At 43.2% G+C, this 12,389-nt stretch overlaps 1 protein-coding gene and 1 pseudogene across 1 annotated transcript in view; both read right to left on the bottom strand.

Moving 5' to 3' along the window:
- Positions 1 to 1,066: 1,066 nt before the first annotated feature.
- kif16ba (kinesin family member 16Ba) overlaps positions 1,067 to 12,389 on the bottom strand; it is a 28,535-nt gene continuing 17,212 nt past the window's right edge. Inside the window, exons 15-22 of the mRNA XM_076279568.1 lie at positions 12,170 to 12,331; positions 10,048 to 10,153; positions 8,929 to 8,946; positions 8,097 to 8,147; positions 3,277 to 3,399; positions 2,672 to 2,761; positions 2,144 to 2,227; positions 1,067 to 1,270 (exon numbers count right to left, since the gene is read on the bottom strand). Coding sequence (XP_076135683.1) covers positions 1,109 to 1,270; positions 2,144 to 2,227; positions 2,672 to 2,761; positions 3,277 to 3,399; positions 8,097 to 8,147; positions 8,929 to 8,946; positions 10,048 to 10,153; positions 12,170 to 12,331 — 796 coding nt within the window. The 3' untranslated portion in view covers positions 1,067 to 1,108. The remainder of the gene's footprint in view (positions 1,271 to 2,143; positions 2,228 to 2,671; positions 2,762 to 3,276; positions 3,400 to 8,096; positions 8,148 to 8,928; positions 8,947 to 10,047; positions 10,154 to 12,169; positions 12,332 to 12,389) is intronic.
- LOC143119134 (uncharacterized) lies at positions 4,935 to 5,896 on the bottom strand (annotated as a pseudogene).

Below are 12,389 nucleotides of genomic sequence, written 5' to 3'. Positions count from 1 at the left end.
TGCCAATCGACGCAACATCGATTTTTATACGATGAAGTGATGTGTTTAATAAAGGTTATTACTGGTCGTCTAGAAATGTAGTTATTACTTGTGTCGTCTCATGATCCATGCAACATAGTAAATGTAGTGTCCGATGGATACTATGGAGACTATTACCCAGCAAAGGAGTCATATTACTGATATATTTGAGCCGATGGGAAGATTTAAACATAATGGTCGAGCTTTGCTGTGGAGTGGAATGTCCTGATCAAACAGCATCATCCATCTGATGGTTTGGAAGTATTTTGTTACACACTGACAACTATTATTGCACCACGTCAAGTATTTGCAGACTAGGCAAAGATGCTATAGGCTAGATCTTCTGTTTCTTTAGTGCCACGGCCATGATTAGAATTAGAATAAGCAGCAACTGGTTTCTGAGAATAGAACTTTGACAGCTACTGTGACACATGATCATTCAAGTCATAAGGGTCATTGTAGCAGGACTCTGTATTTATACAAGTCGTCCAGTATTGGCCTCGTTTGGGTGGGAGTAAGGATCAGTGGAGCATTTCAGCCTTTGTAGTGGTCCTCCACAATCCTTTTGGTCTTTGCTCTGGCACTTATATGCTTCGACCCTAAAGAGGAGTCAGAAGGCTGTGTTTTCTTCCTTCATGATCTCTGACCGAAACTCTGTTTCAAGGTGTAGTGACTTTTTTTTCTTTCAGTTAAAAGGAAAAATCAAAATGGGGCACTTTTTGCCTTTTGGTTCTTTTAAAAGTCCTCCTTTTTGTCTCACCTGACCCGGAGCTTACCTAACTGTTTGCGGTTATTTAGGCAAATGTGTCGATCGGTGCTGATAAACTCAGCAGCAGTCCAGCGCTTGCGTATTTGCACTGGAGTTGGGTTAGTGGTATGAGTAGATGCAGAGGTGTCACCCTACTACCGGAGGAAGGCACAATGTTGATTCTTCTTCTTTTTCTTTTTCGTTCCTCTCCTCTCTCTCTCTCTCCTCTCTTCTGATCCTCCCTTCTCTTTCTCGTTCTGTTCCCGGTTCCGAGTCTCTGGGTTCTATCTCTCTCTCTCTCTCTCTTTCTGCCCCTGGTGGTGCACATCGTCTGGGGTCAGTTCAGCCAGTGCCGTGGCTGCTGTAGTCGAAGACGCCCTTCTTGAAGAAGGGGGAGATGTCGCAGACGGCGTGCTTGGACAGGTGCGCCCCTCCCTCCTGAGCCTTCAGCGGGGACGAGGAGGACGGAGACATCATGACCCGGAAGAAGTTCCTCAGGTAGCGCTGGACAAGGGTCAGGGGAGCGAAGGAGAGTGAGGACGGAGGGGGGGGAGAATGTGTGTGTGAGGAGAGAGGGAGAGAGAGAAGCAGAATGTGTGTGTGAGGAGAGAGGGAGAGGCAGAATGTGTGTGTGAGGAGAGAGGGAGAGGCAGAATGTGTGTGTGAGGAGAGAGGGAGAGGCAGAATGTGTGTGTGAGGAGAGAGAGAGAGGCAGAATGTGTGTGTGAGGAGAGAGGGAGAGGCAGAATGTGTGTGTGAGGAGAGAGGGAGAGGCAGAATGTGTGTGTGAGGAGAGAGGGAGAGGCAGAATGTGTGTGTGAGGAGAGAGAGAGAGGCAGAATGTGTGTGTGAGGAGAGAGGGAGAGGCAGAATGTGTGTGTGAGGAGAGAGGGAGAGGCAGAATGTGTGTGTGAGGAGAGAGAGAGAGAGAGAGAGAGAGAGAAGCAGAATGTGTGTGAGGAGAGAGAAAGTGTATGTGTGTGAGACAGAGAGAGAGAGAAGGAAATAGAGACACCGGAGAGTAAAGAGGAAGAGGGAGAAAGAGATTGAACAAAATTTGTCAGAGAGAATGTGAGAAGGAGAGACAAACAGACAAGACACCTCATCAGACATCGCAATAAAATCAGAGAGGGAGGGGGAGAAAGAGATAAGTAAAATGGGTATAGAGCTAAGTGGTGTCACTGCACACTCCGCTATGAAAATAAATTGGGTAGCTGTACTCGGGAGAAAATAAGACAGACCAATCATAATAAGAGAGGAACAATAAAGTTAAACAATAAAATATGATGGCACCAAAGATTGTTATTCTACCTTCCCCATTTCTTCGAGGCACAGGTTATGAAGAAGAAAAAAGGTGCCTGCATCTGAAGAACATACCTCTAAATGGTTTCGTCTCTCAGACACCATCCTTTCATCGCGGTTCCCAAAGAGCTTTTTGGGAGGGAACTCCAGACCGCCCAGCTGAACAGCAGGAATAATGACAAATGACCTTAGTCCAGCCAGATTGATACTGCTTAATGACAAATGAGCTTAGTCCAGCCAGATTGATACTGCTTAATGACAAATGACCTTAGTCCAGTCAGATTGATACTGCTTAATGACAAATGACCTTAGTCCAGTCACATTTTTTTACTGCTTAATGACAAATGACCTTAGTCCAGCCATATTGATACTGCTGCTGAACAGCAGGAATAATGACAAATGACCTTAGTCCAGCCAGATTGATACTGCTGCTGAAGGAACTACATGAGTCACATGTTGTACCAAGCTTCTTTACAAATAGTATACATGTGTGTGTGGACCCATAGTATATACTGTAGATTATTATAATATTTACATCGAAATGCATGTAAGAGCTTACAAGCAATGTATGAAGTATTTTTTCAAGACTAATCAAGTCCTCACCTCTGGATATTTCATCTTAAGGGATTTGTGCATCTCGCGGAACCGGCTGTAACGCCTGAACACTGTCCACGTTTCGTCCAGCACCGTTATCTGTTTATAAAGAAGACAGTTCATGTTCATGTCAAACCCAGGCATGATTGGTTTATATGATAAGGAGATAAATGTATATATCCAAGGTCCAGTCCAGTGTGATTACAAAAGTAATTGTATTGTTTGTTATAAAGTTATTTCTAATTATGTTGTTTATTTGTTTATATTCAACTTCAGTGTTTTCTTTATTCAGTTATACACAAATTTGTATAAACATTTTTTTTTATCAATTTATGCATCTCAGAACTTGCTCTTCTTTTTCTGTCAGTTCAAGTGCCTGCCTTTGCCATGGCTGCTACTACAGCAACTACTGCATATCTAGAGAACATCTCTGAAAATCATCTTCAGAAGTTGGTGTTGCACTGACCTTTACTCTGAACTCAATGTGCTCACAGTGGGTTTAACCTTTACTTCGAACTCAAAGTGCTCTAGGTGGGTTTAAGGGTGACCGTGCACTGACCTTTACTTCGAACTCAAAGTGCTCTAGTTGGGTTTAAGGGTGACCGTGCACTGACCTTTACTTCGAACTCAAAGTGCTCATCCTTGCCCTGTCCTCGCAGCACGTAGCGAGGGATGCTGATCTTCACAGGGTCCTTAAGGCTCTCCGGGGACGGACCGAGAGGAACCGACACCAGGCGCTGACGAGGGAACCACACGACGGAGGGGAAAAAAGAGAAAGATAAAGGGCAGGAGGAATAGCGTAGGAAAGAGTTCAGAAAGAAGAAAGAGATGGATGGAGAAAGATCAAGAAATTGAGGGAAAGAGAGAAAATGAGGTGAAGAGCAGAGGGGGGGGGCATAAATGGGGTGAGAGGTGAAGAAGGAGAGAGAGAGAGGGAGAAGAAATGGACAAGGAGAGAGAAGAGATAGTGTAGCAAAGAGTAGCATTGAGGGAGGAGATAGATGAGTGAGTGAGTAAGAGAGAAGGAAGGAGAAAGTGAGAGACAAAGGGCACGAGTGAGAGGTAAATTCAGTGAGAATTTATAAGAGAAAGAGAAAGTGAATAAAATGAGAGAGCAAAGGAGAGAGAGAAAGAAATGCAGGAAATATAGAGAGCGATGGAAAAAAAAATGATTAAGTTGTTAGATATTTCAAATGATTGCCTGTTTTTTGTGTTAGCATGCACAACACCTCTAATACTGAATTACTCTTTTTTTTAAATTATTAATACAACTCATTTGTTAATTAAGACAGAAAGAAATCGTATGGGGTGGCTTCCCAAAGACAACGGCATGACCAGCTGGCTCTCCGCAGGGACACATTACAGGAGCCAAGGGTGTAGGATAAACAACACATTTGATTACCATGTTTAGAAAAAAACAAATCTTTATTTAATCTTTACAAATAATCTCAATTTCCTTTCATCAGTATTGCACATCTTATCCACAATGGGGAGATACGATTGTCCATTTCACATGGATTGCCTGTGGATTATTGCATACATTCAACTAGTGATGGGCAAATGAAGCTTTGGTGAACCACTGAACCACAGCAGTGTGAACCTAGCGACACTAGCTGAAAAGCAAAAAGATGGCCGCCACACATACATTTTTCAACATAAAAGTCCTTAGCAAACCAATATTTTTGGTTACATATACTGGTTTGGGTAAGGACTTTTATGTTGAAAAATCTACATGTGGCAGCCATTTTGGATTTTTTCATTAGTGTTGCTAGCTTCACACTGCTGTGGTTTAGTGGTTCACCAAAGCTTCATTTGCCCATCACTACATTCAACTAACCAAGTACTGAAATAAGACACACAAAAATACAATTCACAAAAACAACATAGACAAACATAGACAGCAGCAACATTTTTAACAGAAAACAACATAAACAAACACATGGCTATAATTCATTATATTAAAACACATATCAACTTATAACTTATAAATATAAGTACTAAACAAAATGTATTCGAAACATTTATAGTTACAACTTTCATCATATTCCAACAGTCTTCCATATTCTACTGACACCAGAAAATTAGCAGCATATTTGGTGAATAATTCAACAATTCATTTCCATAAAAAGATCAGTTGAAAGAGATCTGATTGATTTAAAAATGTGTAAACATGTTTTCTTTAAAAAATACATCTTGGTATAATCTCCCAAAAGGTCATGAAATATTACTTCCCCAACATGTAAGACACAAGGGACAACCCTGTTATTACATGTTGCCTGGACCCAACAGTTTCTCTGTGAATACTAGGAAGTATTGCCAACTGGCACTACTAATCAAACAGTGCATAAAGGAGAGAACTACAAAGACATCAGCCTCAAGTTTTTTTTTTTAAATAGAGTTGTGCAACATGTTCTGATTTACGGTTCTTAATTTTACTCACATTTATTTTTCACCTGCAACATAATTTGATGACGTACTTTGACAAACACCAATGGATTTTGTGTACTTCCTGTGGCTATTCATGCTAGCTTTTAACATGAGTTTCTCTAAGGTAGATCAGACTAGATTATTGACAACACTTATTACTATTGGCATTTAAACACAGAGGTAATTAACTAGGTTTGCAGCATTTATGCCACAAGCAAACGCCAAGTTCCAAACATCAGGTTTTGGGATTGTTTTTTCTTTGTGGTCTGTCCTGCTGGCATCCCTGAACTGGGCTTTAAAAAAACTATCTCAATCTTGACACAGCTTTCGAATTCCTTAACAAGAAGACACTTTACTTCAGAACGCCTGCGCAGCTTGGAAACCTCAAACTGCAGGCGACTTGGAACAGCAGTGGAGTACCATGGCACAGGGTAGAACACAGCATCTTCGTAAATCACAAGATGAGTGTCCGTTAGCACAAACTGAGCGAGGGTATCAGGGGGAAAATGGGAGTCAGGGTGTAGCGGAGTACCGTCCTGCCGGCTCCGCTCAACTCTCACACTGGTGTAGGTGAGCAGTTGGACGTTGGCTAACGAAGGTCTCGGAGAGTCCATGTTCAGCTAGGACCAAATCAGCTAGGACCCTTTTGAATCTGGTGCTGACTTTGATGTTGTTATTGAGAACAAGGTCCGGAATCTTGGAGGCCCAGTCCAAAGAAAGACTTGCAAGGTCACAGTTGAGAAGGGGGTGGCATAACACATGTTTCTCTTTGGACAAAACTGGGTCCAGTATCTCCAGAAGAGTCATGCATAACTCCTGGGTAAGTACTTGGCTGTGGGTAAGGACCACGAAGGTGGGATCATCTGCATTTCTCCACCTAATCCAACCTGGATCTCTGTGATTTTCTGCAGTCTGAGCCTATGGAGGACCGTTAAGTCTTGATCTTCAAGTCTGGTGCTATCGCCACTGACAACTGCATAGATGACCTCCTCAAACAGAAGCAGGACTCCAGTCTGCGGTGTGGGCTGTTTGTTACTGGCAAGCCTGAGCCAAAAAACTCCTCGAAGTGTGTGGGCAAGTGTTTTGAGCTCAGGAACGAAGCTACTCAAGCGGTCAAATATTTCTTCCAATGGGAGGGACTTTAAGTCCAAAAGACAGGTGGGAAATTGCCCAAGCTTCTGGCAGAAAACCTTGGCATTACTGTTGCATAACTTTACAGAACCCTCTAAAGATCCGGATACATTCCGTGCTCTTGGAGACAGATTGACGGACCACTGAAATCATAATGTAGCTCATCATATGGTTCATCTCTGAGATGCACCCTTTTCTTTGGCTTGGGCAGTGTGCTTGTAACATCTTCCACTGGATTTGTTTTCTGCAAGAAGGGTAATTGTTTATTCAAATGTGTGTTTAGGCTTTGGTAGAAGCCTTTAAAGGCCTGTGTGTCTCTGTTTTGAACTTGGCGAATCACATCTTTCGTTGTCTCGAGGTAGCGACCGGCCTCCCCACAAACTCCTGACAACCTTCCTGATAGGTAGCCAAAGAGATGCCTGTGCTGATTTTTGAAAACCTGAGAGAATATGCCCTTCTTGGATTCTTCAAGGTGAACTTTTGGGGGTATCTTATCACTTGCTGGGATTTCAGATATTTTGCTACCAGGCTTATCTTTGACATCTGCACTGGGTTCTTCAGTTTCGTTCTTCAGTTGGGTTCCTGGGTCCTTCAACTGGACAGTTTCCTCCATTTCATCACCAAAATCTGACAACTTTGGAGAGAACATTTTGAGGTCCAAGAGATCTCAGATAACACTCGATGTTGTTGGCCTTGTTGAGCAGTCGAGAGGACTTCTTCTCATCTGAAATGCACAGATCCATGTACTCATCTGTAGGACCAGAGCTGTTCCTTGTAGTTTTCCAGTTGTTGTTTCTCATTTTTGGAGATCTGCTCCCATTCATCTTAACTGCTTTTCTGTTGTTCAACTCTTCCCTCAACTCTTCCTCCAAAACCCCAAAAGGCTCTGTATCACAACTCATCTTACTCAGCCCCATCCCACCCTTCGTCTTGCTGACACCGTTCAGCTTTTGTGTACTCTCAAAGACTTCGGACTGCTTCAGACTGGCTTTCATTTCAGGGCTATCAGTCTTCCAATCTGGATCAGTGAAGAGGCCAATGGCCAGAGATGCCAACTGGTACCTCAGGTGGGTCTGTAGGAAGGTGGCGGGAGTCTCTCACAAATGGATAAAACAATCAAGCCAGTGGCAAGTGTCCATTGCACCCCATGATTAGACTCTTTCGTGATTTCCCCTCCACCAGTGCAAATGAAACATGCCCAAACAAACAGGATTATCCAGTGTGCTGAATAGTGGGTTCAGTTGCAGAGGTTAGTCAAGTAAGCAAATTAATACTTTATCTGAGATATATATCTGGTGCTGAGTATGAAACTTTTGTGTGTTTGTGATGCGGAAAGATACGCACACCACCAACAATTAGAAACTCTGCATCATGCTATACTGGGTTATAATCACCAAGTTGATCCATCATATTAGCATCCACAAATTAAGTGGTGGTATTGCCATTCCAGGCCATACCATCATCTATAAATTACGTAAAAAAAAATGAAAATTTGTTACAATCTTTCCTGCACCAATTTGTTATTGATGTTAGTAAAAAGGAATTGTGTCTTCAAGGATTATTAAACTAAGTCTCTTTCATTTAAACAACACTTGCATAATTTGAATGTAGTTTTAATGTCAGACTCTTCATCTGAGGTCTTTTTTGTTTAGGTTTGAGCTCAAAACCCATTATACCATTTTGCCCAAAGCGTTAGGTAGTGACACTCTTGTTTATTACCACTAGAACCAGAATTGAGGCTGAATTAGAATGTGTTCTATTCACTCTTATATCCACTATGTTTTGAGAATTAAGAACAAAGGGACAATAATGGTTAAGAACAAAGGAACAAAAAGGGTAAAGAACAAATTAACAATAAAGGAATGAGTCAACATACCTCATACTTTAGTCTTCTGGGATCAACTTTGTTGTTCAACTTCTCATCATCCTGCAATAACAAAAGCCACATACCATCTCTCAAGGGATCACTGCAATCCAAAAATCCAACCGAGATTTCAAAAGACTTCACAATCACTAGCAGGGCGAACAAGGGCGATTATTTTCAAAGCAAGCATGATTCAAACATCAAAAAAACATCCAATATTTTTTCATGGCAGCTTAAAAAGAGTTGAATAACCAAACCAAACAACCATTTCAGAGATACAATATGATCTTTTGATGTGTTTAAAAGGAGAGGACAGAAACAGACAGGAGGGGGAGTAGGGGGTGGTGGGGGGTCATCGCCCCAAAGCCATTATAAGGAACAGAGTGATTTTTAAGATAGGGATTAGCATGCTAATCCAAGAGTAACGCGGGAAAACAAGAAAAATAGATAGAAACAGAGAGGGTGAGAAGGAGAATGATTTTAATGATAGGGATTAGCATGCTAATCCAAGGGAGGCTTGTGTGAGAAAGCCGGCACAAGGCGTTTAAGAGGGAACCACGTAATGGCGGGAAAACGAGAGAAAGAGAGAGAAGGTGAGATGGCGTAGCAAAGAGTACAGAAAGAGAAGAGGAGGATAGAGAGGGTGGGGGTGAGAAGGAGATAGAGAGAGGGGTGAGTTTAGAATTGGCATGTTAATTTCAGGAGAAACGAGAGAGAATGTGAGTAACACATACAGATTACAGCCACACAAGCGGGTCAGATTTAACCATTTGTTCATCTGTAGGTTTGTCCAGATTAGGGAGTTTGGAAGCGGTATTAACGTACATAACAGAGGGATACTTACACTAACTGCTGTCTCCTCCTGCAGAGGTTGAGAAATGTTACAATGCATCGTCTGAATGCATCGTCAAGGACTATATAAGGTCACTGTTCATGTGTTAGAATCAAAAGACTCTGGTTTCTGTTTTCAGTTTAGAGCAGAACTGATATTGATTCAGTTATCTGCCTACTGGTCTGGTGCACATGGTGATTTGATTTGCAAGCAGAGCCACATATTATTTTCCATTAATTTGGGCCACATCCGCAAAATAAAACAATATGTCCGAGGATTCGTTCTAATGGCATACGATAAATGGTCTTCATTAAAGCAGTTGTTGCATAAGAGCAACAATTTATGATGCATTCTGAATTAGTTTATGGGGGTTTACACAGAATAGCCATGATACAAACTGTGTCTGCAAGATTTCTCACAATGGGGTTCTTGTACCGGTCACTCAGCCGAGACAGATGGAGATTAACTTCAACAATGAGCCACAAAAGTGAGCAATAAAGCCAATTTAATGCAAATGTCTCGCTTTTTACACACGCTGTCTGTGTCAGGATTAATAATTCAGAGGCTACGTAAGAGAATTAATGGCTCAGTGGGGAGACAATGCAGTCAGACAAGGAACGTGAAGTCAGGAACGGTGGGGTGAAGAGGAGATGGAGCGAAAGAAGCAGAAGGGGAGAGAGGAGAAGAGAGAGAGAAGAGAGGGAGTAGAAGAGAGAGAGAAGATAGGGAGTGGAAGAGAGAGAAGAGAAGGAAGAGAGAAGAGAGGGAAGAGAGAGAGAAGAGAGGGAGTAGAAGAGAGGAGAGAGGTAAGAGAGAAAAGAGAAGAGAGGAGAGGAGAGAGAAGAGGAGAAGAGAAGAGAGGAGATAGAGAAGAGAGAGGGAGGGGAAGGGAGGGGGAGAAGTGAAGACCAGGGGAAAAGGCAGACATGAAAAATATATAATTGTGTGTGAAACATGGGGACAAATGATTATACGAAATTCAATTAATTTAATGTGGATCAACACCCACCGTGCTTATATCATTTTTTAGTAGTATGACTGTAATTTGTGGGACAGGGACTTGGGATAGTTTCATACCTCAACTGAGTGAATGGCAAGGCACAGGCATTTAGGTAGAGGTAGAAATCATACCTTGAGGGACATGGAGGACAGGGAGAGGTCCAGGTTATTGTCTCCATTCAGCAGCTTGAGCTTCTTGAGTCTCCTCTGAACCTCCTCCTCGATGTAGGCATTTATCCTGTGGACAGACAGAGGATTTAGAGTCACTCTTTGTGTGTGTGTGTGTGTGTGTACCTGTCGTCTGCGGTGGGTAGGACCCCCAGTGGTCCCTGGATGGGGGATGCTGGTGTGTGTGTGTGTGTGTGTGTGTGTGTGTGTGTGTGTGTGTGTACCTGTCGTCTGCGGTGGGCAGCACCCCCAGTGGTCCCTGGATGGGGGATGCTGGTGTGTGTGTGTGTGTGTGTGTGTGTGTGTGTGTGTGTGTGTGTGTGTGTACCTGTCGTCTGCGGTGGGTAGGACCCCCAGTGGTCCCTGGATGGGGGATGCTGGTGTGTGTGTGTGTGTGTGTGTGTTAGGGGTGTAACGGTACACAGAAGTCACGGTTCGGTTCATACCTCGGTTCGGACATCACGGTTCGGTACGAGTTCGGTACAATGGTGGGAAAAGCAAAACAAAAATGCAGAAAGCATTTTTTTTTTGTACATGTCTCAGGCTGTACCACCTAGTGTCATACAGTCTCTTCCCTGAGCTATCTGCAACAGCCTGAAGTGTGTAAGATGTAGGCTAAACAGTACAATAAGTACCCAGACTCCATCTGTAACTTGTAAACAAAATAAGACAATCAGCTATAAAACTGAAAATAGGCCTACAGCATCTCTTATTTCTGAAAGTGCAAATTACATAGAAAAATGGTTTTTAAAAATCCACTTAAGCAAGACCTTCAACATCTGTGTTTAGTTGTAGGCTATATGGAAGGGTCTACAATTTGCCTCAATATTTTTTTATTGTGTGTAAAGTAATAATCTAGCCTACTAACTGTGAAAATATCACACTATTTTGCCTTTAAAAAAAAACGAAATTGCTCCTTTCATTTCATAAACAGACAACTAGAAGTCACGTGACTTTGCCCTTTGACGTTAACTCACCGTAGCATGGTTTGTTTATTAGCCTGGTTAGCGTTGTCACTTTATTTTACTGTGTCTATGCACTTAACACTACCAGCTCCTCATGTGAGAAGTTACAAGTTACCCCAACATAAAGGTAATTACCACGTGATTTACATTTCTGTCATTACGAAATCATTTAATTTAAGCCATAGGTTTTGGCCCTATTTGTATGTGTATCCAAAGGCTGCTGAAGCGCAGGGTAAGTTGTTTTTTTCCCTCGTTTCAGTGATTGGTAGCCTACATCATCTGGGTGTATGGCTTCGAATATGTGTAGCATTTTTTCCACTCACATACCCAACAACTGCTGAACAACGCCGACACACAGTTTCATCTTATCCACCACTCTTTCGCCTGTTAACGTTACTGTAACTGAAGTTCTCAAACTTGCAATATTAAAGAGACCAGCGGATCCTCTAACAAACTCTTGTGGGTCTAACCTTAGTGCTGCTAATGACTGATGGACTCAACCGACGACCTGACAAAAAAAAAACATAGGCGCCAATCAGAGCTTCAGAGCTAAGTACAGATTAGCGTTAGGTGTCGCTAAAGAACTCCCGTAACTCTCGCTACTTAACAGTAATTGCGCATGACATTAATTAATCCGCACATGAGTTTTATGTATTTTTATACCGTGTATTCTCCGTGTAAATTCATGCACCGAACCGTGACGCCCGTACCGTTTCGGTTCAATACGAATACATGAACCGTTACACCCCTAGTGTGTGTGTGTGTGTGTGTGTGTGTGTGTGTGTGTGTGTGTACCTGTCGTCTGCGGTGGGTAGGACCCCCAGTGGTCCCTGGATGGGGGATGCTGGTGTGTGTGTGTGTGTGTGTGTGTGTGTGTGTGTGTGTGTGTGTGTGTGTGTGTGTGTGTCGTCTTTTGCTGCGGTGGGCAGCACCCCCAGTGGTCCCTGGATGGGGGATGCTGGTGTGTGTGTGTGTGTGTGTGTGTGTGTGTGTGTGTGTGTGTGTGTGTGTGTACCTGTCGTCTGCGGTGGGTAGGACCCCCAGTGGTCCCTGGATGGGGGATGCTGGTGTGTGTGTGTGTGTGTGTGTGTGTGTGTGTGTGTGTGTGTGTGTGTGTGTACCTGTCGTCTGCGGTGGGTAGGACCCCCAGTGGTCCCTGGATGGGGGATGCTGGGGAGCTGCTGCGGCTGCTCTTGTCGTCTCCGCTGTGACACAGGCCACGCCCCCCACCATCCTCACTCTCACTGAGACGCTGCCTCAGCTGCCGGATCTCACGCTCCACTCTGAGAGAGAGAGAGAGGGGAGAGAGAGAGAGAGAGAGGGGAGAGAGAGAGAGAGAGA

The sequence above is a fragment of the Alosa pseudoharengus genome, unplaced genomic scaffold (assembly GCF_046254945.1).
Source record: "Alosa pseudoharengus isolate Yale_2024_CS ecotype anadromous, Long Island Sound unplaced genomic scaffold, YU_APseudo_1.1 YU_APseudo_1.1_scf_1, whole genome shotgun sequence".
In the NCBI taxonomy this organism is placed as follows: Eukaryota; Metazoa; Chordata; class Actinopteri; order Clupeiformes; family Clupeidae; genus Alosa; species Alosa pseudoharengus.
The sequence above is the reverse complement of the archived record's forward strand: the minus strand, read 5'-3'. Positions and strand labels throughout refer to the sequence as shown.